Source organism: Hylobates moloch, unplaced genomic scaffold, assembly GCF_009828535.3.
Source record: "Hylobates moloch isolate HMO894 unplaced genomic scaffold, HMol_V3 SCAFFOLD_18, whole genome shotgun sequence".
In the NCBI taxonomy this organism is placed as follows: domain Eukaryota; kingdom Metazoa; phylum Chordata; class Mammalia; order Primates; family Hylobatidae; genus Hylobates; species Hylobates moloch.
In genome coordinates, this window is record NW_026652293.1 from 32,900,915 (window position 1) to 32,928,807 (window position 27,893).

The 27,893-nt window shown below is 46.5% G+C and overlaps 1 protein-coding gene across 2 annotated transcripts; it reads right to left on the reverse strand.

Annotated features, from left to right (window-relative positions):
• On the reverse strand, positions 1-27,846 carry LOC116457721 (cytochrome c oxidase assembly factor 7). 2 transcript variants are annotated; one of them, XM_058430737.1, is made up of 3 exons: positions 27,724-27,846; positions 22,216-22,356; positions 1-495 (listed from the first exon to the last, which is right to left on the reverse strand). In XM_058430737.1, exons 1-3 carry the CDS (start codon positions 27,827-27,829, stop codon positions 62-64), a joined length of 681 nt encoding a protein of 226 aa, XP_058286720.1. In that variant the 5' UTR covers positions 27,830-27,846; the 3' UTR covers positions 1-61. The 2 variants fall into 2 exon arrangements, with proteins under 2 accessions (XP_058286720.1, XP_031992981.1); XM_032137090.2 differs by lacking the exon at positions 1-495 and adding an exon at positions 15,013-16,367.
• Positions 27,847-27,893: the final 47 nt, after the last annotated feature.

Genomic DNA, 27,893 nt, shown 5'->3' on the forward strand with positions numbered 1-27,893 from the left:
CCGTGCCCGGCCGGCTGAGATATTTTTTAAACTTGCAGAGGAGCTAAAGGACTGCCTGCCTTCAGCCACTTCTCCCCCAGCAGGGGTCTTGAATTTGAGATGGTAAGTGTGAGGAGTGGCAGTGAACATTCCCTGGTGAGGGCCTGGCCCCTTTCACTCCATGCTTTGGCTTAGAAAATCCCCAAACTCCATCTAGAGAGCAACAACTCAATAAGCACCCCCACATGGCATATCCAGACTGCACTCCCTGTTCCCATGCAGTCGGCTCTGGCCTCTTGAGGCAGGAAGTCCTCGCTGGCTGGGATCTGTCTGGAGGCCTGGCATGAGTACTGAGCTGTGTGCCACAAAGTCTGCCATACAGACCAACAAACCATTGAATTTGAAAGCACTTTGTACACTGTGAAGTGCTGTGCAGATGTGAGAGACATGAGTTAGGATATAGTGCTGCTGAATTCAGAGTCCAGAGAGATGATGAGACGAGAACTTGGACAGTGCCTGCAGGGATGGAGAGGGAGCAAACAGGCAATTAATTCAGAAGGCCTAGAGTGGGACATACTTGATATTTGATTGTGCTGCGGCCAACAATTGGTAAGAAATCCTAAGATGTCTAGGTCCCTGCATCCTCCTCCGGCCAGAACACATATTTCTTACAGGTTTAGAATCTCAGAGCTGAAAGAAATAATAATTAATTGATTAACTTAACAAAAACTCACCAGATGCCTGCTGTAGTGTAAGCACTAGGCATGACGATCATGAAGTCTGACCTAACTCCCATAGCGGAATCTCCTGCTCCACCACCCAATAGCTCTGGGATCAACAAGTCACTTACCTCTTCTAAGGCTCAGTTTACTTGTCTGTTAAATGGGAATAATGTAAAATAATAATAATACCTCCATCATAGGATTGTTCTGAGGATTAAATAATAACTAACTTATATATGGTACTTAGTATATGTCAGACACTGTTCTAGGTGTTTACATATGTAAATTCATTTAATCCTTACAAGGAAATTTTGAGATAGGGTCTCATTCTGTCACTCAAGAATGGAGTGCAGTGGCATGATCTTGGCTCACTACAGCCTCGACCTCCTGGGCTCAAGCAATCCTCCCATCTCAGCCTCCCACGTAGCTGGGACTATAGGCATGCACCACCAGCCCTAGCCAGTTTTCATATTTTTTGTAGAGATGGGATTTTGCCATATTGCCCAGGCTGGTCTCGAACTTCTGGCTTCAAGCAATCCACCCGCCTAGGCTTCCCAAAGTGCTGAGATTACAGAGCCACTGTGCCTGGCCATTCTTCACAATAATTTAATCCTATGAGAGAGACGTATTAGTCTTATCCTCATTTTCCGGATGATGAAACTAAGACACAGAGAAGCCAAGTAACTTGCCCCAGCTCACACAGCTAATAAGCAGTAGAGCAATATGGCTCCAGAGACTATGTTCTTCCTGACCACTCTCAATATTTTCTTTCTTTCTTTTTTTTGAGACGGAGCCTTGCTCTGTTGCCCGGGCTAGAGTGAAGTGGCGCCATCTCAGCTCACTGCAACCTCCACCTCCTGGGTTCAAGTAATCCTCCTGCCTCAGCCTCTTGTCTACCTGAGATTACAGGCGTGTGCTACCACGCCCGGCTAATTTTTTGTATTTTTAGTAGAGATGGGGGTTTCACCACGTTGGTTAGGCTGGTCTTGAACTTCTGACCTCAGATGATCTGCCTGCCTTCGCCTCCCAAAGTGCTGGGATTACAGGTGTGAGCCACCATGCCCAGCCTATCTTCCATATTTTCAATGAAGTGTTTAGCACAGCTCCTTGCACACAGTAAGCACTCAATGTCAGTTGCCAGTAAGATGATTACATTTTCAACAGCTTTATTGAGGTATATTTTATGTATTATGATTACATTTTGACTGTTAGGAAAATCTTTCTGACACTGAGTTAAAATCCCCCTCAGACCATGCCCCTCCTCCGTGGGTTCCAATTCTATCCCCAGAATCTCCTTAGAGCCTTGCCTTGTTACAGTCTCTTAGGGATTTGCAGTTACAGGCCAAACCTGTCTGGTGGGGCTTAGTCTGGCTTCCTTCCTGTCTGTTGGTGACTCAGCCATTGGTTGATGGATTGACAAGCCTCTGATAAGTCCCAGGAGCACTGCAGGTCGGCGGCTGCTGCCTCCTACCCCACAGCCCAACAGCTACATAAATAAACTACATAATTTGCAGGGTCCAGTGCAAAGTGAAAATGCAGGGCCCCTTGTTCAACATTGTGAAGAATTTCAAGACAGTGATAGTAGAGGCTTAAACCAGGCATGGGGCCCTTGCAAATGCGCAGGACTCACATCCATGAATCAGCCCTAGCAGCATCCTGTATCTTCAGTTCTTCATCACCTCATCCCACCACCATCCCATCCCACTATGTGCTCATGTGGAGGCTGAGCCTGGGAAGTTCCCGGCACACCAGAGAAACACAGAAAGCATTTAGCACCAAGAGAGTTACAGCTCACTTGTGCCCTCGAGTCCATCAATTAACTGTAAGTCTGCCTTGAACCTCACTGGCTATAAGATTCAGGCTGCCCACCATCTCTCGGGCCCCCTTTGTCAGAGGCAGCCCTCTAGGTTTGGTGGATTAGTGGTACAAACACTAGACTCTCAAAGATTTGATGCTCTCAAATCTTGATATGGAGTTTCACTCGTCTGCCAGGCTGGAGTGCAATGGCGCGATCTCCGCTCACTGCAACCTCCGCCTCCCAAGTTCAAGCGATTCTCCTGCCTCAGCCTCCTGAATAGCTGGGATCACAGGCACCCACCACCACGCCTGGCTAATTTTTGTATTTTTAGTAGAGACAGGGTTTTGCCATGTTGGCCAGGCTGGTCTCGAACTCCTGACCTCAGGTGATCCACCCACTTCAGCCTCCCAAAGTACTGGGATTACAGGTGTGAGCCACTGCACCTGGCCGGGAACTTTTTTTTAATTCATTTATTTAGAGATAAGGTCTCACTTTGACACCTAGGCTGGAGTGCACTGGCACAATCTCAGCTCACTGCAGCCTTGAACTCCTGGATTCTAATGATTCTAATGATCCTCAGCCTCCCAAGTGGCCAGGACTACAAGTGCATACCACCATGCTTGGCTAATTTCTTTCTTTTTTTTTTTTTTTTAAAGATGAAGTCTCACTGTGTTGCTCAGGCTGGTCTTGAACTCCTGGGCTCAAGCGATCCTCTTGCCTCAGACTCCCAGCTCCCAAAGTGCTGGGATTGCAGATGTGAGGCAATGCACCCTGCCTTCATTCCTTTAGAAGCTGATGGGATTTGTCTCCTCTGCCCAGGAGTCTTCTGAGATCTTGAGAGTGCTCTTCTCTCCTCACAGAAGCAGGGTCACTGGCAGAGGGAGCCCAGGCTCCAACCCAGCTCTGCCGCATATTCACTGTGACTTTGGGCAAGTTCTTAGTATCTCTGAGCCCCAATTTCCTCACCTGTAAAATGGGTTCCATACTTCTTAGACCTCCCTTACAGGATGTCCCCCACTTCAGGAGGCGCCCTGCACACAGTGGGCAGTTAATGAATGCTGCTGTTATTACACCACCCCAGAGCAGCTTCAAGGTCAAAGCTTGCTGCCACTGATGTCTGGAGTCCACTAGGGCCTCCTGGAACCTGATCGGACACCATCGTCTTGGGGAGAGTAGGGTCAGCTGCTATTCTTGGAGCTGATGGAACCCAGCCGGGTTTCAAGTTCCCTCAGGGAGCCCTGGCCCAGGCAGCTTGGCTGGTCATGTGAGCAGTGAAGTCTGACCTCAGCAAGTTCTCCTGGACTCTCCGCATGGCCCCAGCTGGAGGGAACTCGGGCACAGAGCGTGCTACAGGGAGTCCATGTCCTCCTGCAGCTGACCGTAGCCTTTTAGCTCCTGTTCATCAGCATCTACTTGGTACCCAAAAGGTCCTTGGGTGCTGTTTGAGGATCTCCCTGAGACTGCAAAGTGTTTCCAACGTCAGGATGTGAGGCAGCCTTGAGTCATATGAAGAGGGTTTAGGAGACAAGCAGGACTAAATTCTAATCCCGGCTGCAATACTCATTGGTCTGTGAGTCTTTCTGTAAGCCACTTTGGCTGAGCCTCAGTTTCTTTGAAAAACAGTGAGAATGAAAGTTTCCTGAGATGATTAGAGCATGTGGTACAAAGTAGTTGCTCAATAAATGATCAAAATTTAGACTGTAATCTCCTAATTGACAAAGACTCTGTCAAATCCAGCCCTGTATCCCCAGCGCCCAACTTAGGGCCACCCAGCCTAGAGGAAGCCCTCAGTGTTGGCCATATGAATAATGAATTGTGGAGGGCACTGAATGGAAATGCCTTATCTGGCTCCCATCTTTCAGATTTTGCATACTCACTCCACCCAAATCTCATACAGAGTTAGTCCCCTCTGCATCAGCCCTGACAGGTGAGCATCTCCTCTCTGCTTGCATATCCCTGTAATAGAAGTTCACCTCCTCCCAGAGCTTCTCATTCTGCCAACTAGAAAATTCTTTCTTCCACTCAGATGTCGATGAACTGAGTTCTGTCTCCTAGCAGCTTCCATCCATTAAGCCTAGTTCTGCTCTCTGGAGCTGTACAGAACAAGCCTAGTTCTGCTTCCAAAAGATAGCCCTTCAGTGAGTTATTACACAATTTAGAATATGCCAGGCATCAAGCCAGGCACCGCACTTACTTTATCTCATGAAATCCTTTAACCCTTACACTAAACCTGAAAAGTAAACATTATCCTTACTCTAGAGATGAGGAAAATGAGCCTCATAGAGGAAACATAACACATTTGCAGAGAAATTATTTAAATCCAGATTCTTTTCCAAAACGCTACTTTTTCAATGCTCAGTTGATCTACTGGAAGATAGCATTTGTCTCTGAGAGTTTCCCTTCCCTTCCCTTTCCTTCAATAAAGATTTATTATGTATCTAATCTGTACCAGATCCTGAGCTAGGCACAGGGAATAGAAATGAGACATAATCTATTAGGACATAATCTATTGGGACAGGCACTTAACAGCCTGTCCCAAACCATGTGAAAAGGACAGAGACAGGCTGGGCGTAGTAGTGCCAGCATTTTGGGAGGCTGAGGCAGGTGGATCGCTTGAGTTCAGAAGTTTGAGACCAACCTGGGCAACATAGTGAGAACTTGTCTCTGTTTTTAAAAAATCAAATTAAGGCTGGACGCAGTGGCTCATGCCTGTAATCCCAGCACTTTGGGAGGCCAACGCAGATGGATCACTTGAGGCCAGGAGTTCGAGGCCAGCCTGGCCAACAGGCCAACATGGCAAAACCCCGTCTCTACTAAAAATACAAAAATTAGGCAGGATTCTGGGTGCCTGTAATCTCACCTACTTGGGGACTGAGGCAGGAGAATCGCTTGAACTCGAGAGGCAGAGGTTGCGGTGAGCCGAGATCATGCCATTGCACTCCAGTCTGGGCAACAGAGTGAGACTCTGTCTCAAAAAAAAAAAAATTAAATTTTAAAAAAGAAAGAACTGAGAGAAGCACAAGGACTATCAGAAGACCACAGAACTTGAGGGTCCAGCTTGACTTCCTGGAGAAGGTGACATGTGGGCTAAGTTTTTTTTTTGAGACGGAGTCTCGTCCTGTCGCCAAGGCTGGAGTGCAGTGGCGCAATCTCGGCTCACTGCAAGCTCCGCCTCACGGGTTCACGCCATTCTCCTGCCTCAGCCTCTCCGAGTAGCTGGGACTACAGGCGCCCGCCACTACGCCCGGCTAATTTTTTTGTATTTTTTTTAGTAGAGACGGGGTTTCACCGTGGTCTGGATTTCCTGACCTCGTGATCTGCCCGCCTCGGCCTCCCAGAGTGCTGGGATTACAAGCGTGAGCCACCGCGCCCGGCCTCACGTGGGCTAAGTTTTAAAGGACTATTAGGAATTGTAAAGAGCTGAAGGTGTGGAAACCAGACTGCAGAGGGGTTGTAGTGACAAGCTAAGGAGCTGCGGCTTTATACCACTTGAGTGGGCTGCCTATTTTAGTATGCATAAGAATTTCCTGTGGTTTTCTTATTTAAAATCCAGATTTTCATTACGTAGGTCTTGGTGGACCCAGGCATCAGCAAAACTTGGCTGTAAGAAACAGCCTGGGTATTTTGTTGTTACTTTTTCTTTTAAAATATTTAATGGACAAAGAATGTATATATTCAAGGTATACAGTGTGATGGTTTGATATACATTGTGTAATTACTATAGTCAAATTAATGAACACATCCATCACCACTTAATTTCTGTGTGTGTGTGTGTGTGTGTGTGTGTGTGTGTGTGAGAGAGAGAGAGATAGGGATATTTTGGGGGGTGGGGTGGGTGGTGCAGAGACCACAAGCAGTTTCCTGATGCAAAGATGCCTGAGTTAGGAATAAGATGGGGCTAAATATGGAGGCAGGGATCATCTCATGGGAGTGGGGAGACACATTGGGCAAAGAATTTTGGCCTTTCCCCTTTAGACAGTGGGGAGGCCTGATTTATAAACTGTAATACAATCACCATTCCTCAAGCCTGGGGAGGGGCACCAGCTGGAAATAGTTTCCACTCTGGGCCCCCAGCAGGTGCAAGTCTTCTGTGTGACTCTCTCTGTGCTCAGGCAGTGGAGAAGGGAAAAAGTAGGGGCAGCCCCCACTTCCCTGTCCCAGGCCTGCACCCTGCAGCTGTTTTGTGCCATCAAGTACAAAGAATGGCAGCAAAGGCAGGCTGTTTTAAAAGCTAGACTCTCTCACAAGGTAACAATACCACTCAGAAAAAAGACAATTATCTAATTGTAAGATTTCATTCCACAAAAGTCTTTTTAAATCAGCATTTATCATTCTACGATAAGAGTTACTATTTACTCCTCCTAACAACCCTATTAGAAGACATTGTGCCGAGCGCGGTGGCTCACGCTTGTAATCCCAGCACTTTGGGAGGCCGTGGCGGGCGGATCACGAGGTCAGGAGATCGAGACCACGGTGAAACCCCGTCTCTACTAAAAATACAAAAAATTAGCCGGGCGTGGTGGCGGGCACCTATAGTCCCAGCTACTCGGAGAGGCTGAGGCAGGAGAATGGCGTGAACCCGGGAGGCAGAGCTTGCAGTGAGCCGAGATTGCACCACTGCACTCCAGCCTGGGCGACAGAGGGAGACTCCGTCTCAAAAAAAAAAAAAAAAAAAAAGACATTGTTATCCTCACCTGAGAGGTGACAAAATCCAAAAAGAGGGTAGAGTAACTTGTCTAAGGTCACACAGCCAATAAAAAGCAAAACTCAGGTCAGAACCCAGGCTAAGACCTTTAGACCTAAGAACTGAAAATAGTCTGGTACACCCCGCCCCCACCAACCCTAATATAGAATTCACAATAAAAGAGGTCTAAACTGCAAAATGAACATAAAGAACCCAAAAAAGTCTCCATTCCCCCCACAAAGTGATTACTTGATGCTTTAAAAGAAATGTAGGCCAGGAGTGGTGGCTCACGCCTGTAATCCCAGCACTTTGGGAGGCTGAGGCGGGCAGATCACAAGGTCAGGACATCGAGACCATCCTGGCTAACATAGTGAAACCCTGTCTCCACTAAAAAAAAATACAAAAAATTAGCCAGACATGGTAGCTAGCGCCTGTAGTCCCAGCTACTTGGGAGGCTGAGGCAGGAGAATGGCGTGAACCTGGGAGGCGGAGCTTGCAGTGAGCCAAGATCGAGCCACTGCACTCCAGCCTGGGTGACAGAGCGAGACTCTGTCTCAAAAAAGAAAAAGAAAAAAAAAAAAGAAATGTAACATTACTATTTTTAAATTTATATATTTCTCATTCTTTTTTAGGTGCCCTAAACATACATGCGTATTCTGCCTTTGACTAATCCAGAATTGTCCACATCTGTAGGATCTGAAGTCTAGGCATTTTCCCTCTGCACGCTGCCCTTCATAAAATTTTTCAAGCAACTTCATAAAACAAATAAAAATGCTATTTATTTCTAAAATTTAAAAAATCACCCAACAGCTCAGAGTTCTTGTCCCCATCCCCACACCACAGGCTCCAAATCAATATGAATAGCGCCACTGTCCACCTAGATGCCCAAGCTAAACCTGTTTTGGTTTATATTTTTCAACCTCATGCTCAACCCCACCTTCCTCCCACCCCCACATGGCTAAATTTTGCTTATTCAGCTGTCTGACCTCTCACCTGTGCTCCCTTCCTTGCTTGACAGGCCTTAGCTCAGGCCCCACCATGTCTTACCTTGACCTCTGCAGCTGTCTCCTCATTGGTCTTCCTGCCTCCAGTCTTTCCCCCCGTGATTCATTTTCTGCACTGGGGATGATCTTTCTAATTTCCAAACCTGATCAAAACCCCTTCGTGACTCTGCATTACCCACAAGATAAAAGCCAAATCTCTATACCCTCAGGTTTTCCCTTCCCTCTCTGGGACTCTTCCTTTCTTTCCTCACAGTACTGAGCACCATACTGTCAGATTTTAGTGAGAGCATTGGCTGGGCAGAGCGGTTCACGCCTGTAATCCCAGCACTTTGGGAGGCAGAGGCGGGCAGATCATCTGAGATTGGAAGTTCAAGACCAGCCTGGCCAACATAGTGAAATGGTGAAACCCATCTCTACTAAAAAATACAAAAATTAGCTGGGTGTGGTGGCCTGTAATCCCAGCTACTCAGGAGCCTGAGGCAGGAGAATCGCTCAAACCCAGGAGGCAGAGGTGGCAGTGAGCCAAGATCGCACCACTGCACTACAGCCTGGGCAACACAGTGAGACTGTGTCTTAAAAAAAAAAAAAAAAAAAAAGATTTTAGTGAGTGAGAATACAAACCACTAGAGTCAATTACGAACCGTCTTCCCCATTAGACCATCAGGCCAGCTCTGAATGTCCTGTATCCAGCCCAAGCCTAGCATGGAGGAAAAATGTAGGAAATAGTTGTTAATGATGATCCAATGCCTGCTGGCTAGAAGACACAGTAATGATACTGCTTGCTGTGACCAGAGTCTGAAAAGCCATTTTCAAACCTTGCCTCAAAGACTGCATTAAAGTGAGAAACTTATCCATGCTGGCTCTTACCAACCTACTGCTTCCCACAGCAGCCTGGGTATGAAATGGCCTTGGGCCATTCTGAACAGTAAATTATTATTCTTTGCATTTTAATGACTTTAGGGAAATATAACATTTTGATACAGTTAATGCTCACTCTATTGTTCCCTGCCCCACTAAGTATGTGACTCAGGAAGGCAAGTACCAGAGGTCCCAGGTAGGAACTGGTCCATAAAAAAAAAAAAAAAAGGGCTGGGTGTAGTGGCTCACGCCTGTAATCCCAGCACTTTGGGAGGCCGAGACAGGTGGATCACCTGAGGTCGGGAGTTCGAGACCAGCCTGGCCAACATGGAGAAACCCCGTCCCTACTAAAAATACAAAATTAGCCGGGTGTGGTAGCACATGCCCGTAATCCCAGCTACTCAGGAGGCTGAGGCAGGAGAATTGCTTGCACCCGGGAGGCGGAGGTTGCAGTGAGCTAAGATCATGCCACTGCACTCCAGCCTGGGCAACAAGAGTGAAGTTCCATCTCAAAAAAAAAAAAAAAAAATCCAGTACATCTGCCACCCAAAAATCAAAGTTCTTCAAAATTACAAAACCCAGCGGGGCACAGTGGCTCATGTCTAATCCTAGCATGTTGGGAGGCTGAGGCAGGAGGATCGCTTCAGCCCAGGAGTTTGAGACCAGCCTGGGCAACACAGCGAGACCCTGTATCTACAAAAAATACGAAACCTAACTGGGCATGGTGTCGTGCACATGTAGTCCCTAGCTACTTGGGAGACTGAGGTAGAAGGATCACCTGAGCCCAGGAGGTTGAGGCTGCAGTGAGCTATGATTGCACCACTGCACTCCAGCCTAGGTGACAGAGAGAGACCCTGTCTCAAAAAGAAAAAAAAAATTGCAAAACCTGTTAATTGAAAAGAGATGATTCTTGGCAGGGCACAGCGGCTCATGCCTGTAATCCTAGCACTTTGGGAGGCCGAGGTGGGTGGATCAGCTGAGGTCAGGAGTTAGAGACCAGCCTGATCAACATGGTGAAACCCCATTTCTACTAAAAATACAAAAAATAGCCGGGTGTGGTGGCACTCGCCTGTAGTCCCAGCTACTCAAGAGGCTGAGGCTGGAGAATCACTTGAACCTGGGAGGTGGAGGTTGCAGTGAGCTGAGATCGCGTCACTGTACTCCAGCCTGGGTAACACCATCTCAAAAAAAAAAAGATATAATTCTTTAAAAAAATGGTTAAATAACGAGAACACTATTGTGCCAACGAATGCCCGTAGGTGATAAAGAAGTGAGGGGTGATGGTTTCTTCTGTTTCAAATTGCATTTTATGAGAACATACTAATTTTATAATAAAAAAACTTAAAACCTTGCATTTTTTAAAAGTCAATATTGTTTTTTTAAAAAAATTGTGGTAAAACATAAAACTTACCATCTTAACCTTTTTTTTTTTTTTTTTTTTTTTAAGATGGAGCCTCACTCTGTTGCCCAGGCTGGAGTGCAGTGGTGTAATCTCAGCTCACTGCAACCTCCTAGGTTCAAGCGATTCTCGTGCCTCAGCCTTCCGTCGTTGGGACTACAGGCGCATGCAACCACGCCCAGCTGATTTTTGTATCTTTAGTAGAGGGAGGGTTTCACCATGTAAGCCAGGCTGGGTTAACCATTTTTAAACATATAGTTCAGTAGTGTTAAGTATATTCACATTTGCTGTGTAACAATCTCCATTATTTTTTCATCTTACAAATTTGAAACTCTTTACCTATTAAACAACCCATTTTGGCCAGGCACAGTGGCTCACACCTATAATCCCAGAACTTTGGGAGGCCAAGGCGGAAGGATCACTTGAGCTCAGGAGTTTAAGACCAGCATGGGCAATATGGCAAAACCTTGTCTCTACAAAAAATACAAAAACTAGCTGGGCGTGGTGGTGTGTACCTGTAGTCCTAGCTACTCGGGAAGCTGAGGTGGAAGGATTACCTGAGCCCAGGAGTTAGCGGCTGCAGTGAGCTATGATAGTGCCACTGCACTCCAGCCTTGGCGACAGAGCAAGAGCCTATCTCAAAACAAAAACAAAAACAAAAAACTCATTTCCCCCTCACCCCAGCCCCTGGCAGCCACCATTTTACTTTCTTTTTCTGAGTTTATGTACAACTCATACCCAAGTTTAGATGCCTCATATACAGCATGTCTTTTTGTGACTGGCTTATACAGCATGTCTTTTTGTGACTCTCTTAGCATGATGTCCTCAAGATTCAGCCATGTTGTGTGGCATGTGTCAGAATTTCCTTCCTTTTCAAGCCTGAATAATATTCCATTGCATGTACATCCCGCCTTTTGTGTATTCATTCATCTGCTGATGGGCATTTGGGTTCCTTCCACCCTTTGGTTACTGTGAATAGTGCTGCTAAGAATATGGGTATAGATACCTCTTGGAGACCCTGCTTTCAATTCTTTTGGATATTGATAGTTTGGATATTTGTCCCCCCAAATCTCATGTTGAAATGTAATCCCCAATGTTGGAGGTGGAGCTTGGTGGGAGGTGATTGGATCATGGGGAGGATTTCTCATGAATGGTTTAGGACCTTCCCCTTGGTGCTGTCCTCAGGAGATGTGTGTTGTGTGTGATATCTCCCCTTGCTCGCTCTCTTGCTCCTGCTCTTGCCTTCTCACCATGTGATACACTGACTCCCCCTGTGCCTTCCACCATGACTGTAAGCTTCTGAGGCCTCACCAGAAGCCAATAGGATGCACAGCACCATGCTTTCTGTACAGCCGGCAGAACCGAGAGCCAATTAAACTTTTCTTTATAAATTACCCAGTCTCAGGTATTTCTTTATAGCAATGCAAGAATGGCCTAACACAGATATGTACCCAGAAGTGGAATGGCTGGATTAAACAGCAATTCTGTTTTTCATTTTGGGGGAGCTGCACCAGTGCACAGGGCTCTAATTTCTCTATATCCTTGACAACACTTACTTTGTTTTTGTGTTTAATAGTAGCCATCCTAATGGGATATGAGGCAATATCATTGTGGTTTTAATAGACTTTATATTTTAGAGCAATTTTAGGTTTACAGCAAAATTGGGAGGGTACAGAGATTTCCCATATAGTTGTTGCCCCCCACACATGCATAGTCTCCACCATTTTCTTTTCTTTTTTTTTTTTTTTTTGACACGGAGTCTCGCGTTGTCGCCAGGCTGGAGTGCAGTGGTATGATCTCAGCTCACTGCAACCTCTGCCTCCCAGGTTCAAGCGATTCTCCTGCCTCAGCCTCCCAAGTAGCTGGGACTACAGGCATGTGCCACCACACCCAGCTAATTTTTATATTTTTAGTAGAGACGAGGTTTCACCACGTTGGCCAGGATAGTCTCGATCTTTTGACCTCGTGATCCGCCTGCCTCGGCCTCCCAAAGTGCTGGGATTATAGGCGTGAGCCACCGCGCCTGGCCAGTCTCCACCATTTTCAACATCTCCCACCAAAGAGGTACATTTGCAGTAATTGATGAACCTACACTGACACATCATTATCACTCAAAGTCCACAGTTTACATTAGGGTTCACTCTTGGTTAGCCGGGCGTGGTGGCTCACCCTTGTAATCCCAGCACTTTGGGAGGCCAAGGCGGGCGGATCACGAGGTCAGGAGATTGAGACCACGGTGAAACCCCGTCTCTACTAAAAATACAAAAAATTAGCCGGGCTTGGTGGCGGGCGCCTGTAGTCCCAGCTACTCGGAGAGGCTGAGGCAGGAGAATGGCGTGAACCCAGGAGGCGGAGCTTGCAGTGAGCCGAGATCGCGCCACTGCACTCCAGTCTGGGCGATAGAGCGAGACTCCGTCTCAAGAAAAACAAAAAAACAAACAAAAAACACTCTTGGTGTTGTTTGTACATTTTAGGGGGTTGGACATATGTACAATGACAGGTATCTATCATTATAGTATCATACAGAGTAGTTTCGCTGCCCTAAAAATCTTCTGTGCTCCAATTATTCCTCCCTCCCCTCCCCCACCCACTGGTTTTTACTGTCTCCATAGTTTTGCCTTTTCTAGAATACAACCCAGTGTCATATAGTTGGCATCATTTAATATGAAGCCTTTTCAGACTGGCTTCATTTAGTAGCATTCATTTAAAGTTCCTCTGTGACTTTTTATGGCTTGATAACTCATAATTTTTCATAGCTTGATTTAAGCACTGAATAATGTCTAGATGCACCACAATTTATTTACCCATTTAGCTACTGAAAGACATTTTGGTTTGAGTTTTGGCAATTATAAATAAAGCTTCTATAAACATCCATGTGCTGGTTTTTGTGTGGACATGTTTTCAGTTCCTTCAGGTAAATACTAAAGAGCAAGACTGCTGGATCACATGGTAAGAGCTTGCCTAGTTTTTGTAAGAAACTGCTTAACTGTCTTCCAAAGTGGCTGTGCCATCTTGCGTTCCCACCAGCAAGGAATAAGAGTTCTGGTTGCTCCAACTTTCTCAGCATTTCATGCTGTCAGTGCTTTGGATTTTGGCCATTCTAATAGTTGTATAGTGGTCTGTTGTTCTAACTTGCATTTTCCTGATGACATGTTATATGGAACATCTTTTCATATGCTTATTTGCCACCTGTCTATCTTCTTTGCTGAGGTATGTTAAGGGTTTTGGCCTGTTTTTTAATCAGGTTGTTTTCTTACTGTTGAATTTTAAGAGTTCATTGTGGTTTTTGATTTGCATTTCCCTGATTAGTGATGTTGAACATATTTTCATGTTTTTTGACCTACAGTTTTGTGTGTGCGTGTGTGTGTGTGTGTGTGTGTTTGAGACAGAGTCTCACTCTGTTACCTGGCTGGAGTGCAATGGGGTGGTCTTGGCTCCTCTGCCTCCTGGGTTCAAGCGATTCTCCTGCCTCAGCCTCCCGAGTAGCTGGGACAACAGGTGCCCACCAGCACACCCAGATAATTTTTGTATTTTTAGTAGAGATGAGGTTTCACTATGTCAGCCAGGCTATTCTCGAACTCCTGACCTCATGATCCACCTGCCTCGGCCCCCCAAAGTGCTGGGATTACAAGCGTGAGCCACTGCACCTGGCCTAGTTTTGCTTTTGTTTTTGAGACAGAGTCTTGCTGTGTTGCCCAGGCTGGAGTGCAGTGGCACAATCTCAGTTTACTGCAATCTCTGCCTCCCAGGTTCAAGCGATTCTCCTGCCTCAGCTTCCGAAGTAGCTGGGATTACAGGTATGCATCACCACGCCCAGCTAATTTTTGTATTTTTAGTAGAGAAAGGGGTTTCTTCATGTTGGCCAGGCTGATCTCGAACTCCTGACCTCAAGTGATCCGCCTACCTTGGCCTCCCAAAATGCTAGAATTACAGGCATGAGCCACTACGCCTGGCCTGACCTAGTTTAAGCATACCAAAAGCTACTTTACATTTTAAAAAAGTGAATTTGATGTCTTTTGAAATCTCCTCTGTGCACTTGGGGAAGTCCCTGTCCTCTATCAACTTGAGAGGTTGGCTGCTATGCTCACAAACCTTCATTTACACAGCAAGCCTTCCTTTCAGGACGGCTGCAAAACGGAAGCCTAAAACAGTAGATGGTGACACAGAATGGTATTGTTACCAGCAGGGAAATGACAAGCTCGCCCCCTGGTGACAAGCTGGGGAGACAACAAATGTTCTTTTTTTTTTTTTTTTTTTTTTTTTTGAGACGGAGTCTCGCTCTGTTGCCCAGGCTGGAGTGCAGTGGTGCGATCTCGGCTCACTGCAAGCTCCACCTCCCGGGTTCACGCCATTCTCCTGCCTAAGCCTCCCCAGTAGCTGGGACTACAGGCGCCCACCACCATGCCCGGCTAATTTTTTGTATTTTTTAGTAGAGATGGGGTTTCCCCATGTTAGCCAGGATGGTCTTTATCTCCTGACCTCTTGATCCGCCTGCCTTGGCCACCCAAAGTGCTAGGGTTACAGGCGTGAGCCACCGCGCCCGGCCACAAATGTTCTTAAAAGGCACAACCACCACAAAGAACATCCTCTCTACGGTACCTGGAATCTGGTAGAACACTAATTAGCACAAACCGTAGGTCACTCAAAATTGTTTATTCACAGGGACAGTTAAAAAGGCTCAGTTCCAGGGGACAAATGTGTCACAAAGTCCTTGCTTACAAACTCCTAGCTGAAGCTGCCTTGGGAAGAATCTGCTCCCTCAGCATGATGGGCAGTGCCAGGTGACTACACTGGAGGTGCTAATTTTTAACTGCCAATGTCTCTTCTAGACGATGGCAGGCTGATGTTTCATCTTCTTCAGCAACCCTGAAGCATAACAGCCTTTAAGCTGTATGTTGCATGTCCCTCTTGATCGCTGTGAATTTACTGAAAGATGTGACTCTAAAGACAAAATGAAGCCCACACCAATGATTATGTAAGTCAGAGGGTGGTAGTTTTGACTATTTAACTGTTCTTAGTTCTTTAAGACCTTAGTTACATAAACCAAGATACGTTCTGATTTTCAAGCCATCCTAACCAAAATAATAATAATGATGAAAATGATGATAGCTGATTCCTTTAGGCCCCGGGGCTGCTAATTTTTCAAACTTCCTGCTATCCTCCCCTCCCTACCACCAATCTCTAGGGCTCTCTAGTTTGCTCCTATTTTTCAGAGTTGCCAGAGTTTGAAAACTAAGACCCCCATAAACATGGCTATCTTCACAGAACACCCAGATGAAGGAATATTGACTGTAATAAACATTGTAGGCTATACTCCAGTAGCTGGGGCAATGGATCCATGTAAATGGAGCTACAAATTCAAGTCCCAAGTTTTTTTGCTCTAGCAGGTTGACCTTCAAGGGCTGCATCAGTCTTCAGAAATAGGAGCTGCCAGCCTCAAGCAGTTTGTTGCCTGGGAGGGAGGGTGGACCACATTACCCAAATGTTAAGGGTTGGACACCTTTCTGCTGTTCTTTGTGTAGCTGCTGGGCTCGATTTTTTAGCACCTCAGCCTTGGCCTCATCCTTATCAACACCATCCCCCAGCTTGTACATGCGACTGGCATTGGCACAGGCCCAGATATGACCCAGGTCACAGGCTTTCATGGAGTATTTACATGCCAGGTCCATGTCCTTGGGAAAGCCTGGGGCACCCTGCAGGAACATGGCACTGAGGTTAAAGCAACTGGAAGTATAGCCACCATCACAGGCCCTTGTGTAGTAGTCCCTGGCCTTCCCCAGGTCAGGCTGGCCATCCTCATTAACCTGTCCATCATGTGCCAGGAGGCCAACGTTGTGACATGCTGCTATTGACTTCTTTCCAGGCTTCTCACACGCCATCAAAAAGCACCTGGCGGCAGCTTTCAGGTCCTGGGTCAGACCACCTGAGAGGAAGGAAAGTAGGAAAAAATAGACCCAAGCCAGGGCACAACCTAAATGTCTCAGGCCAAAGTCAGCGAATAATTTTTTTTTTTTTTGGAGAAAGGGTCTTGCTCTGTTACCCAGGCTGGAGTGCACTGGCATGATCACAGCTCACGGCAGCCTCAACCTCCCAGGCTAAAGCAATCTTCCCATCTCAGCCTCCCCAAGTAGCTGGGACTACAGACACACCCCAACCACTATGCCTGGCTAATTTTTAAATTTTTTTGTAGAGACAGGATCTCACTATGTTGCCTAGGCTAGTCTTAAACTCTGGGACTCAAGCGATCCTCCCACCTTGGCCTTCCAAAGTGCTGGAATTACAGGCGTGAGCCACCACACCTGGCCCACAATTCTTGAATAAAGTTTAAGGCTGAGCACAGTGGCTCACATCTGTAATCCTAGCACTTTGTGCAGGATGATTGCTTGAGGCCAGGAATTCGAGATCAACCTGGGTGACAGAGCAAGACTTTACCTCAAAAAGAAAAAAAAAAAATGTCCATGCTATGAGCTCAGGCAGCATGAAAGGTAGCCTGGCATAGTGCACAGAACTCCTAGCTTTCTCAGCCGTAGAATCTTTTGTTCAAATGATACCTTATGAGGAAACTCAAACAGGTAAAGGAGGTGAAAATTGGGAATGATAATAATATCTACCTCATGGGGTTACAGTGAGAACATGGCATATTACAAGCACTTAATTGTTCATTAATTTAAACATACAGTGGGCCCTCCATATCCATGGGTTCAACCAACCACACATCAAAAATATTAGGGAAAAAATAACAATATAATTAAAAAATACAAAATATATAAAATAGAACAATTATTTATTCAGTATTTACATTGTATTAGATAGTCTAAGTCAAGACTGTCCAACCCACGGGCCTGGGATGGCTTTGAAAGTGGCTTAACACAAATTCATAAACTTTCTTAAAACATTATGAAATTATTTTTATTATTATTATTATTATTTTTTTTTTGAGATGGAGTCTTGCTCTGTCGCCCAGGCTGGAGTACAGTGGCGTGATCTCGGCTCACTGCAACCTCTGCCTCCAGGGTTCAAGCGATTCTCCTGCCTCAGCCTCCCAAAATGCTGGAATTACAGGTGCATGCCACCACACTGGGCTAATTTTTGTGTTTTCAGTAGAGAAGGGGTTTCACCATGTTGGTCAGGCTAGTCTCGAACTCCTGACCTCGTGATCCACCCGCCTCAGCCTCCCAAAATGCTGGGATTACAGGCGTGAGCCACCGCACCTGGCCTATGAGTTTTTTTTGTGATTTTTTTTTTTAAGCTCATCAGCTATTGTTACTGTATTTTATATATGGCCCAAGACAATTCTTCTTCTTCCAGTGTGGCCCAGGGAAGCAAAAAGATTGAATACCCCTGTTCTAAGTAATTGATTTAAAATACTCAGGAGGCCAGATGCGGTGACTCACACCTGTAATCCCAGCACTTTGGGAGGCCGAGGTGGGCGGATCACCTGAGATCAGGAGGTTCAAGACCAGCCTGGCCAGGCCGGGCGCGGTGGCTCACGCTTGTAATCCCAGCACTTTGGGAGGCCGAGGCGGGCGGATCACGAGGTCAGGAGATCGAGACCACGGTGAAACCCCGTCTCTACTAAAAATACAAAAAAAATTAGCCGGGCGCGGTGGCGGGCGCCTGTAGTCCCAGCTACTCGGAGAGGCTGAGGCAGGAGAATGGCGTGAACCCGGGAGGCGGAGCTTGCAGTGAGCCGAGATTGCACCACTGCACTCTAGCCTGGGCGACAGAGCGAGACTCCGTCTCAAAAAAAAAAAAAAAAAAAAAAAAAAGACCAGCCTGGCCAACATGGTGAAATCCCATCTCTACAAAAATACAAAAATTAGGCTGGACGCGGTGGTTTACGCCTGTAATCCCAGCAATTTGGGAGGCCGAGGCGGGTGGATCACGAGGTCAGGAGTTCAAGACCAGCCTGGCCAACATGGTGAAACCCTGTCTCTACTAAAAATACAAAAAAATGAGCTGGGCATGGTGGCAGGGGCATGTAATACCAGCTACTCGGGAAGCTGAGGCAGAAGAATGGCATGAACCCCAGAGGCGGAGCTTGCAGTGAGCGGAGATCGCGCCATTGCACTCCAGCCTAGATGACAGAACACAACTCTGTTTCAAAAAAAAAAAAAAAAATTAGCTGGGCATGATGGTGGGTGCCTGTAATCCCAGCTACTTAGGAGGCTGAGGCAGGAAAATTGCTTGAACCCAGGAGGTGGAGGTTGTAGTGAGCTGAGATTGTGCCATTGCAGTCCAGCCTGGGCGACTGAGCAAGACTCCATCTCAAAACAAACAAACAAATAAACAAAAAATAAAACAAAATACACAGGAGAATATGGGTAGGGTTATATGCAAATACTATGCCATTTTTATATAACGGACTTGAGCATCATCAGACTTCATTATCTGTGGCAGAATGGAGTGAGGGTCCTGGAACAAATTTCCCAAAGATACTGAGGGACAACTGAATACTGAATAGTTGCCAATTGCTGTGCTAGGTCCTGGGGAACAAACGACACTGTCCTGCTTTTGAGGCCTAATGAAACCTGTCTTATGGGCTAATGAGACAGACACGAAATAACCATACAGGTCAGTCACGGTGGCCAGTAATCCCAGCACTTTGAGAGGCCCAGGCAGGAGGACCTCAGGAGGCCAGGAGTTCAAGATCAGCCTGGGCAACATAGTGAGACTCTGTCTCTATAAAAAATTTAAAATTAGCCAGGCATGGGGGCATGGGCCTGTAGTCCCAGCTACTGGAGAGGCTGAGGCAAGAGGACTGCTTGAGCCTGGAAGTTTTGACAGCTGCACTCTAGCCTGAGCAAGAGTGCAAGACCTCACCTCTAAATAAATAAATAACAACACAAATAAATGTATGATTTTCGCTGGGCATGGTGGCTCAGACCTGTAATCTCAGCACTTTGGTAGGCCAAGCAGGAGGATCGCTTGCATCAAGGAGTTTGTGACTAGCCTAGGCAACATAGCCAGACTCCATCTCTACAAAAAAATCAAAAATAGCTCAGCTACTCGGGAGGCTGAGGTGGGAGGATCGCTTGAGCCCAGAAGGTCAAGGCTGCTGTGTGCTATGATTGAGCCAGTGCACTCAGCCTCAGCAATGGAGAGAGACCCTGTCTCACCAAAAAAAAAAAAAAAAAAAAGATAATTTTAAGTGTGAAAAGACCATGGAGGAAAAGTATAGTGCAAGGCAGGCAAGAAGGGACCAGATCATGCAGGGTCACATTAAGGACCTCTGAATTTAATCTTTAAAACAATGGGAAATCACTAACAAATAATTTTAAGTAGAAGTGGTGGCAGGGCTCACTTTTTTTAGTTGTTTGTATGTGTGCAAAACTTCAAATCCCCATGTACCATTACTCAATCTCAAAAAATATAAACATTTTAACATTATTCTTTTAAGTAACCATCCAAATCCACCTAGAAATAACCATCATTATCATTAAGTGAACACCATTCCAGTCATCTTTGTAGCCTGTGTTCAGATTAAATGCTGGCTGGTTGAATGGATACTAGATAGAAGTGTTCGGAAAAATTGGATCACAGATGCTATTGTAAGTAAAATATTTAACTTTGATTTTACTTGAATTTATCAGAAGAAAAACAAACTGAAGTGAAACTAAGGAAACTGCTGACCTACAAATTAATATTTTTAGCCCATAGTGACATTTCCTAAATGAGCCACTGGGGCTATCAAGAGTTTAGAAAAAATATTAAAAGGTTAGAATCATTTTTATTTTCATTTATTTATATTTATCTATTTATTTAGAGACAGAATCTTGCTCTGTGGCCGAGGCTGGAATGCAGTGAAGCAATCTCAGCTCACTGCAGCCTCCACCTCCTGGGCCCAAGTGAGCCACTGCACCTGGCCTAAAATTTAGTTGAAAAAATTAAAATGGGGCCGGGCGTGGTGGCTCACACCTGTAATCCCGGCATTTTGGGAGGCCGAGGCGGGTGGATCATTTGAGGTTAGTTCAAGACCAGCCTGGCTAACATGGCGAAACCCCATCTCTACTAAAAATACAAAAATTAGCTGGGTGGTAGTGGCACACGCCCCTGTAATCCCAGCTACTCAGAAGGTTGGGGCAGAAGAATCACTTAAACCAGGGGGTTGCGGTGAGCCGAGATCATGCCATTGCACACCAGCCTGGGCGACAGAGTGGGACCCTGTCTCAAAAAAAAAAAAAAAAAGACATCCTTGGCCAGGTGCAGTGGCTCACACCTTACGCTAGCACTTTGGGAGGCCAAGGTGCAAGGATTGCTTGAGGCCAGGAGTTTGAGACCAGCCTGACAACATAGTGAGATCCTGTCTCTACAAAAAATAAAAAATTAGCCAAGCATGGGAGCACGTGCCTGCAGTTCCAGCTACTGGGGGAGGCTGAGGCAGGAGGATTGCTTGAGCCCAGGAGCTCAAGGCTGCAGTGAGTTATGATTTTATCACTGTACTCCAGTCTGAGAAACAGAACAACAACAAAAAAAAAGCTGCCTGTCAAAGGTCCTATTACTTATTTGTGTTGGTTTTTTTTGTGTGTGCGTGTGTGAGACAGAGTCTTGCTCTGTTGCCCAGGCTGGAGTGCAGTGGTACGATCTCAGCTCACTGCAACCTCTGCCTCCAGGGTTCTGGGATTCAGTGATTCTCCTGCCTCAGCCTCCTGAGTAGCTGGGATTACAGGTGTGTGCCACCATGCCCAGCTAATTTTTTTTTTGTATTTTTAGTAGAGACGGGGTTTCACCGTGTTGGTCAGGCTGGTCTTGAACTCCTGACCTCGTGATCCACCCGCCTTGGCCTCCCAAAGTGCTGGGATTACAGGTGTGAGCCACCACGCCTGGCCTGTGGTGGTTTTAAATATGTCCATAAGTTCTTTAATATTCCTTCCTCTTCAAGAAGTGGAATTTAAGTCCTTTCCCTTAGTGTAGGCTACATCTAATAAATATGTGATAGAAATGAAAAGCGTGTGACTTCCAAAGATAAGTTATAAAAGACACTGTGGATTCTACCTTGTTCTCTCCTTTAAATTATTCACTCTGGGGGAAGCCAGACGCCATGTCATGAGGACACTCAAGCAGCCCATGGAGAGAACCATGTCATGACAATCTGAGCTCTCCCAATAACAGCTGGTAAGGAACTAGAGGCCTCTGCTACCAGCCATCAGAGTGAGTCGTCTTAGAATTGGAAACTCCAACTTCAGTCAAGCCTTCCAATGACTATAGCCCTGGCTCCCTGGCCAATGTCTTGACTATAACCTCATGAGATACCCTGAGGTACCCCCACTAAACCACTCCCAAATTCTTAACCCACAGAAACTATTGAGGTGATTTGTTATTTAGCCATAGATGATGTAAACACTATGCCAGTGATAACTACAATTAGAGTACAAGGAGAAAAGACAGAAGGAAGACAATTAATAATTACTGACCCCTTACTCTGTGCCGGACACATGCTACGCCTTTTCCTATACTATCCTATTTAATCCTCACGACCCTACAAAGCAAGTACTATTTCCCTCCAATTTACAGGTGATGTAACTGAGGCACAGAGTTGAAGTGATTGGCTCAAGGTCCAACTACTTGCAAATAGCATTCCCTAAGGTTTACCTAACTTGAAAGGCTGTGGTCTTCCCCCCATCACTCTGCTGAACTCCTACCTCTCCATCTTCCTACAATGCACTTTCCCAATGCCTGCGAGACCCTTCTGCAAGAGCTTATCATGGGGCTCAGGTGTGAGGCCAGCACTGCTATCAATGACAAGGACCCAAAAAGCGGGCCCTCCTTACCTTTTCCAGTCACATAGTAGGCCCCCAGTTTGTAGCAGCTATCGCTGTGCTGGTTCTCTTCGCAGTTAAACTTCAACACTTTGGCAGCCTCATCAAAATTCTTCCGGATCCCTTCCAAATAGTCCACCAGCCGATAGCAACCTGCGAGGAGAGGGCAAGGGCTGTTCTTCATGTCTGGGGCTGCTGCTTCACAGTGGGGGTTTGGGGGTAGGGGGTGCCCAGGTGTGGCAGGCCAGGCTATGTCTTTTAAGATAGCCCCTGTCCTCCTGAGGTGTGGCAAGTTGACCTTACCACAAAGAATGTAGGTGGTGTTTAGCCATTCCTACAAATGGCATCGTCTCCCCATAGCCATGGACTGAGCAATGTATGGCCTGGGGAGACCTCAGCCCCTGCACTGGCTCCACCACTCACCAGCCCTTCTGCTCCCTGTCAGCCACGTCCAAATACCCACTGACTTCCATGATTGAAACTTTGCTAGTTTTGGAAACTCTCATGAAGTTCAATGGTAAAAACAGTGAAAACCTAAAAGGCTCATAGGCTAGTCTTTGTAGCAGCAACAAAAGGGTGCCGGGCCAGGCTCAGTAGCTCATGCCTGTAATCCCAGCACTTGGGGAGGCTGAGGCAGGAGGATCACTTGAGGTCTGCAGTTCAAGACCAGCCTGGACAGGGTGAAACCCTGTCTCTGCTAAAAATACAAAAAAATTAGCCAGGAGTGGAAAAATATAAAAAAATTAGCCAGGTGTGGTGGCGCACACCTGTAATCCCAGCTACCTGGGAGGCTAAGGCAGGAGAATCACTTGAACCCAGGGGGCGGAGGTTGCAGTGAGCCGAGATCACGCCACTGCACTCCAGCCTGGGTGACAGAGCGAGACTCTGTCTTAAAAAAAAAGAAAGAAAGAAAGAAAAAGAAAAGGGTGCCGTGATGACTATACCTTACTCCTCAGCCAGGGTAGGAACATGAAAGCCAAACAGAAAGAGTAGAGATGGCAGCTTCTATGGAAATAGGCTCAACTTGCTTGGCAGTCTCCCAGTCTCAGTAAACCTCTCTCCTTAATCTCTCTCCCCTCTTCTTCACCCCCAGTGACAACATATATCTCTCATTCATTTTCGTTCAACAAATACTTGAGCATCTCTATGCATCTATATACCAGACATGGTTATAGATGCTGAGAATATACTCATTTGCCCTCCTAAAATTTACATTCTAGGGGAGGAAATACAATAAGTAAATAAATGAACAAAATTTATTCAAACGGTAATAAATATTATAACAACTCAGAAACAGGAAGTGAAATACTGCATGTCCTCACTTATAAGTGGGAGCTAAATACTGTGTACACATGGACATAGGAAGTGTGGAATAATAGACAGTGGAGATTGGAAAGGGTGGGAGGATGGTGAGGGATAAGAAACTACCTAACGGGTACAAGTGCATTATTTGGGTGATGGTTACATTAAAAGCCCAGACTTCCCCAGAATTTGGGAGGCTGAGGCAGGCAGATCACCTGAGGTCGGGAGTTCTAGACCAGCCTGACCAACATGGAGAAACCCCGTCTCTACTAAAAATACAAAAATATTAGCCGGGCATGGTGGCGCATGCCTATAATCCCAGCTACTCGGGAGGCTGAGGCAGAGAATCACTTCAACTCGGGAGGCGGAGATTGTGGTGAGCTGAGATGGCGCCACTGCACTCCAGCCTGGGCAACAAGAGCGAAACTCCATCTCAAAAAAAAACAAACAAAAAAAAGCCCAGACTTCACAACCAGGCAATATATCCATGTAACAAAACTGCACTTGTACCCCTTAAATTTATACAAATAAATAAATAAATAAATGCTATGACTGAAATAAAACAGGATAACTGTTTGCTGTCAACTTTGGGTGAATGGCTAACAAAGACTGAGCCACTGGGGAGGGGGCTCACCAAGGACTGTGACCTCAATAAGAAGAAAGCACTAGCTATTTAAAGACAATGAAATGGGAGTGGGGCAGGGATTTGGAAAAAACTTAGAAATAAAAAATAAAAAATGAAATTAAAAGACAACAAAATGAGTAGGGGCACAAAGTCCTGGCACAAGGAACAGTAAATACAAAGACCTGAAAGAGAGAATAAATTTGGCACGAATAAGGTACAACATGGCTGAACCAAGTAGGAGGGTCAGGAAATGAAGAAGGAAGGTAGGGACCAGACCACAGGCCTTGTGAAACATAGGATGGACTTACGATTTTTTCCACCTGAAACAGTAAACCACTGGAGGGTTTTAAGAAAATAAGTAATATGATTCAGGCCAGGTGTGGTGGCTCATGCCTGTAATCCCAACACTTTGGGAGGCCAAGGCGGGTAGATCACTTGAGGTCAGGAGTTCGAGACCAGCCTGGCTAACATGGTGAAATCCCGTCTCTACTAAAAATACAAAAATTAGCCAGGCTTGGTGGCGCATGCTTGTAATTCCAGCTACTTGGGAGGCTGAGGCAGGAGAATCACTTGAACCCGGGAGGCGGAGGTTGCAGTGAGCTGATATTGTGCCACTGTACTCAAGCCTGGGCAACAGAGCAAGACTCAGTCTCAGGAAAAAAAAAAAAAAAGCCAGGTGTGGTGGCACATGCCTGTAATCCCAGCTACCTGGGAGGCTGGGGCAGGAGAAGTGCTTGAACCTGGGAGGCAGAGGTTGCAGTGAGCTGAAATTGCGCCACTGCACTCCAGCCTGGACGACGGAGTAAGACCCTGTCTCAGAAAACAAACAACCAAAAAGCCACCAAAACCAAACAAACAACCCCAGCCCCCAACAAAAACGTTACTCTGGTATATATGTTCATATATGCCTGGGTGAGTATGGAGGAATTTAAGTATGTGAGGGCATATAATTGGGCACTGATAACAAATGTTATTTTAAATCTAATATTTAAAATAACAAAATTAAAATTAAAATATCAGTTTATCTGTGAGTAGAAATGGATTTTAAGGGAGTAAAGTGCAAAGAGAGGGACAGGTTAGAAGGTGACTTCAGTTATCCAGGTAAGAGAGCGTGACATGCAAGGAAACTACTACACCAGTTGCTACGGTAACTATAGCCTCTTCTCAGGTCTCCTAAAGTGCTGCAGCCAGTCCTTTTCATATATCCACCCTTCCCGATTCCAAGAACTTGCTTCTCAGACATGTTTTGCTCTCCATTGCCTACAGAGCAAAGTCTATATTCCTTACCCTGGCATTCAAGCCCTGACATACTGTGGCCCAGACTCCCGCTGCAAACGTACTACATCCTGACCTCAACCTTCCAAAAGATAGCACTTTCTGCCCACACTCTCCTCCATTTAATCAACACTTGCCCTGCCCTCCAGACCTCCCCTCAAAGTCTTCCCTAACCACCCTGTTCCTTAGTGACCCCAATTCCTCTAAGTTCTTTCTATACTTAGGACATGGACCAGCTCTCAAAGAACAACCCCAGGTTCTTTTTTTTTTTTTTTTTTTTGAGATGTTGTTTCGCTCTTGTTGCCCAGGCTGGAGTGCAATGGTGCGATCTCGGCTCACTGCAACTTCTGCCTCCCGGGTTCAAGCAATTCTCCTGTCTCAGCCTCCCGAGTAGCTGGGATTACAGGCGCATGCCACCATGTCCGGCTAATTTTTGTATTTTTAGTAGAGACAGAGTTTCATCATATTGGTCAGGCTGGTCTTGAACTCCGGTCCTCAGGTGATCTGCCCACCTCAGCCTCCCAAAGTGCTGGGATTACAGGTGTGAGCCACTGTGCCCGGCTCAACCCCAGGTTCTTTTTAAGCCATCATACTGCAGAGCAACTCTGTGTCATGACTATGTTATGATATGTATATGGTTATGTTATGGTCTATGTTATGGATTAGCTTCAAGGAATAGCTATGTCATTTCTGCAAACTAAACTGACTAAACTGCAAGCTATTAGAAGGTAGGGCCAGTACCACTTTTTATCTTTTTTTTTTTTTTTTCAGTAGCGACAGGGTTTCATCATGTTGCCCAGGCTGGTCTTGAACTCCTGGCCTCAAGTGATCCTCCCGCCTCACCTCAGCCTCCCAAAGAGCTGGGATTACAGGCTTGTGCCACCACACCAGACCTTTATTTGAAAGAAAAAAAAAAAGGCTGGGCACAGTGGCTCACACCTGTAATCCCAGCACTTTGGGAGGCCAAGGCAGATGGATTGCTTGAGGTCAGGAGTTCGAGACCAGCCTGGCCAACATGGTGAAACCCTGTCTCTACTAAAATACAAAAATTAGCAGGGCGTGGCAGTGAGCACCTGTAATCCCAGCTACTCGGGAGGCTGAGGCAGGAGAATTGCTTTAACCCAGGAGGTAGAGGTTGCAGTGAGCTGAGATCGAGCCACTGTACTCCAGCCTGGGTGACAGAGTGAGACTCAGTCTCAAAAAAACAAAAAAATTAAAAAGTAGGCAGTGCGCAGTGGTTCATGCCTGTAATCAAAGGCGGGAGGATCACTTGAGCCCAAGAGTTGAGACCAGCCTGGACAACATAGTGAGATACTATCTCAAAAAAGAAAGAAAATATAAAAAATAAAAATAAAGCAAGAAGAAGAAAACCACCCAAAGGTATTATTAGCTGCTCTGGGTGGACCCCTACTGGTCACCACCATCCACCTATACTCTCAAGTCAATTCAATGTTCACACAACACACGGGACACAATTGTGCTTCAGGGCCTCTTCGCCAGCTGTTACCTATGGTAAGATCTGCATGGTTCACTCCCTTACCTTCTTCAAGGCTTTATTCAATTGCCACTTTCTCAGTTCCCTGATCACTCAATTTAAAACTGCCCTCCTGTCCTCCTGATACCCTTCACCCAGTCCTTTTTCCAGGGCACTTACTTACTTTCTTTTATTTTATTTATTTATTTATTTATTTAGAGACGGAGTCTCGCTCTGTCGCCCAGGCTGGAGAGCAGTGGCGCGATCTCCGCTCACTGCAAGCTCCGCCTCCCGGGTTCCCGCCGCTCTCCTGCCTCAGGCTCCCGAGTAGCTGGGACTACAGGCGCCCGCCACCACACCCGGCTAATTTTTTGTATTTTTAGTAGAGACGGGGTTTCACCGTGTTAGCCAGGATGGTTTCGATCTCCTCACCTCATGATCCACCCGCCTCAGCCTTCCAAAGTGCTGGGATTATAGGCGTGAGCCACCGCGCCCGGCCGGTACGTACTACTTTCGAACACGATTTTATGAATTACCTGAGGCTTACTGCCCGACTTCCGCACTAGCTTAGAAGCTCCACGAGGGCAGGGAGTTTCTGTTCACCGATGGATGCCCAGTCCCTAACCTAAAAGCCCCAGCACGTCTCTTCCTACCCGCCCCGGCCTCCAGACTCGGTCTTCCCGGGACACATCGCCCTTCCCAACACACGCGGTCACCGCGATCCACAGACCCCGTCCCCCGCCCGCCACGTGATTCCTTCTCCAGCCTCTCAGAGGTCGCAGACCAGACCTCTCCGGGCACGCCCCTCCCCGACGCGTCGCCGGGCTGCGCTGGAGCCGCTCACCGTCCGGGTCCTTCTCGTGATAGCACTGGTAGTTGCACTCCACCTCCATGTTCTCCAAAAAGGACTTCACCTGCTCCTCATCCTGGAAGTCCACCATGCCGGCCATGGTTCGCGCTGGCCCAGAGACGGTCACGTGAGCCGGCGGAGGGAGCGGGGCGGGGCGTGGGGCT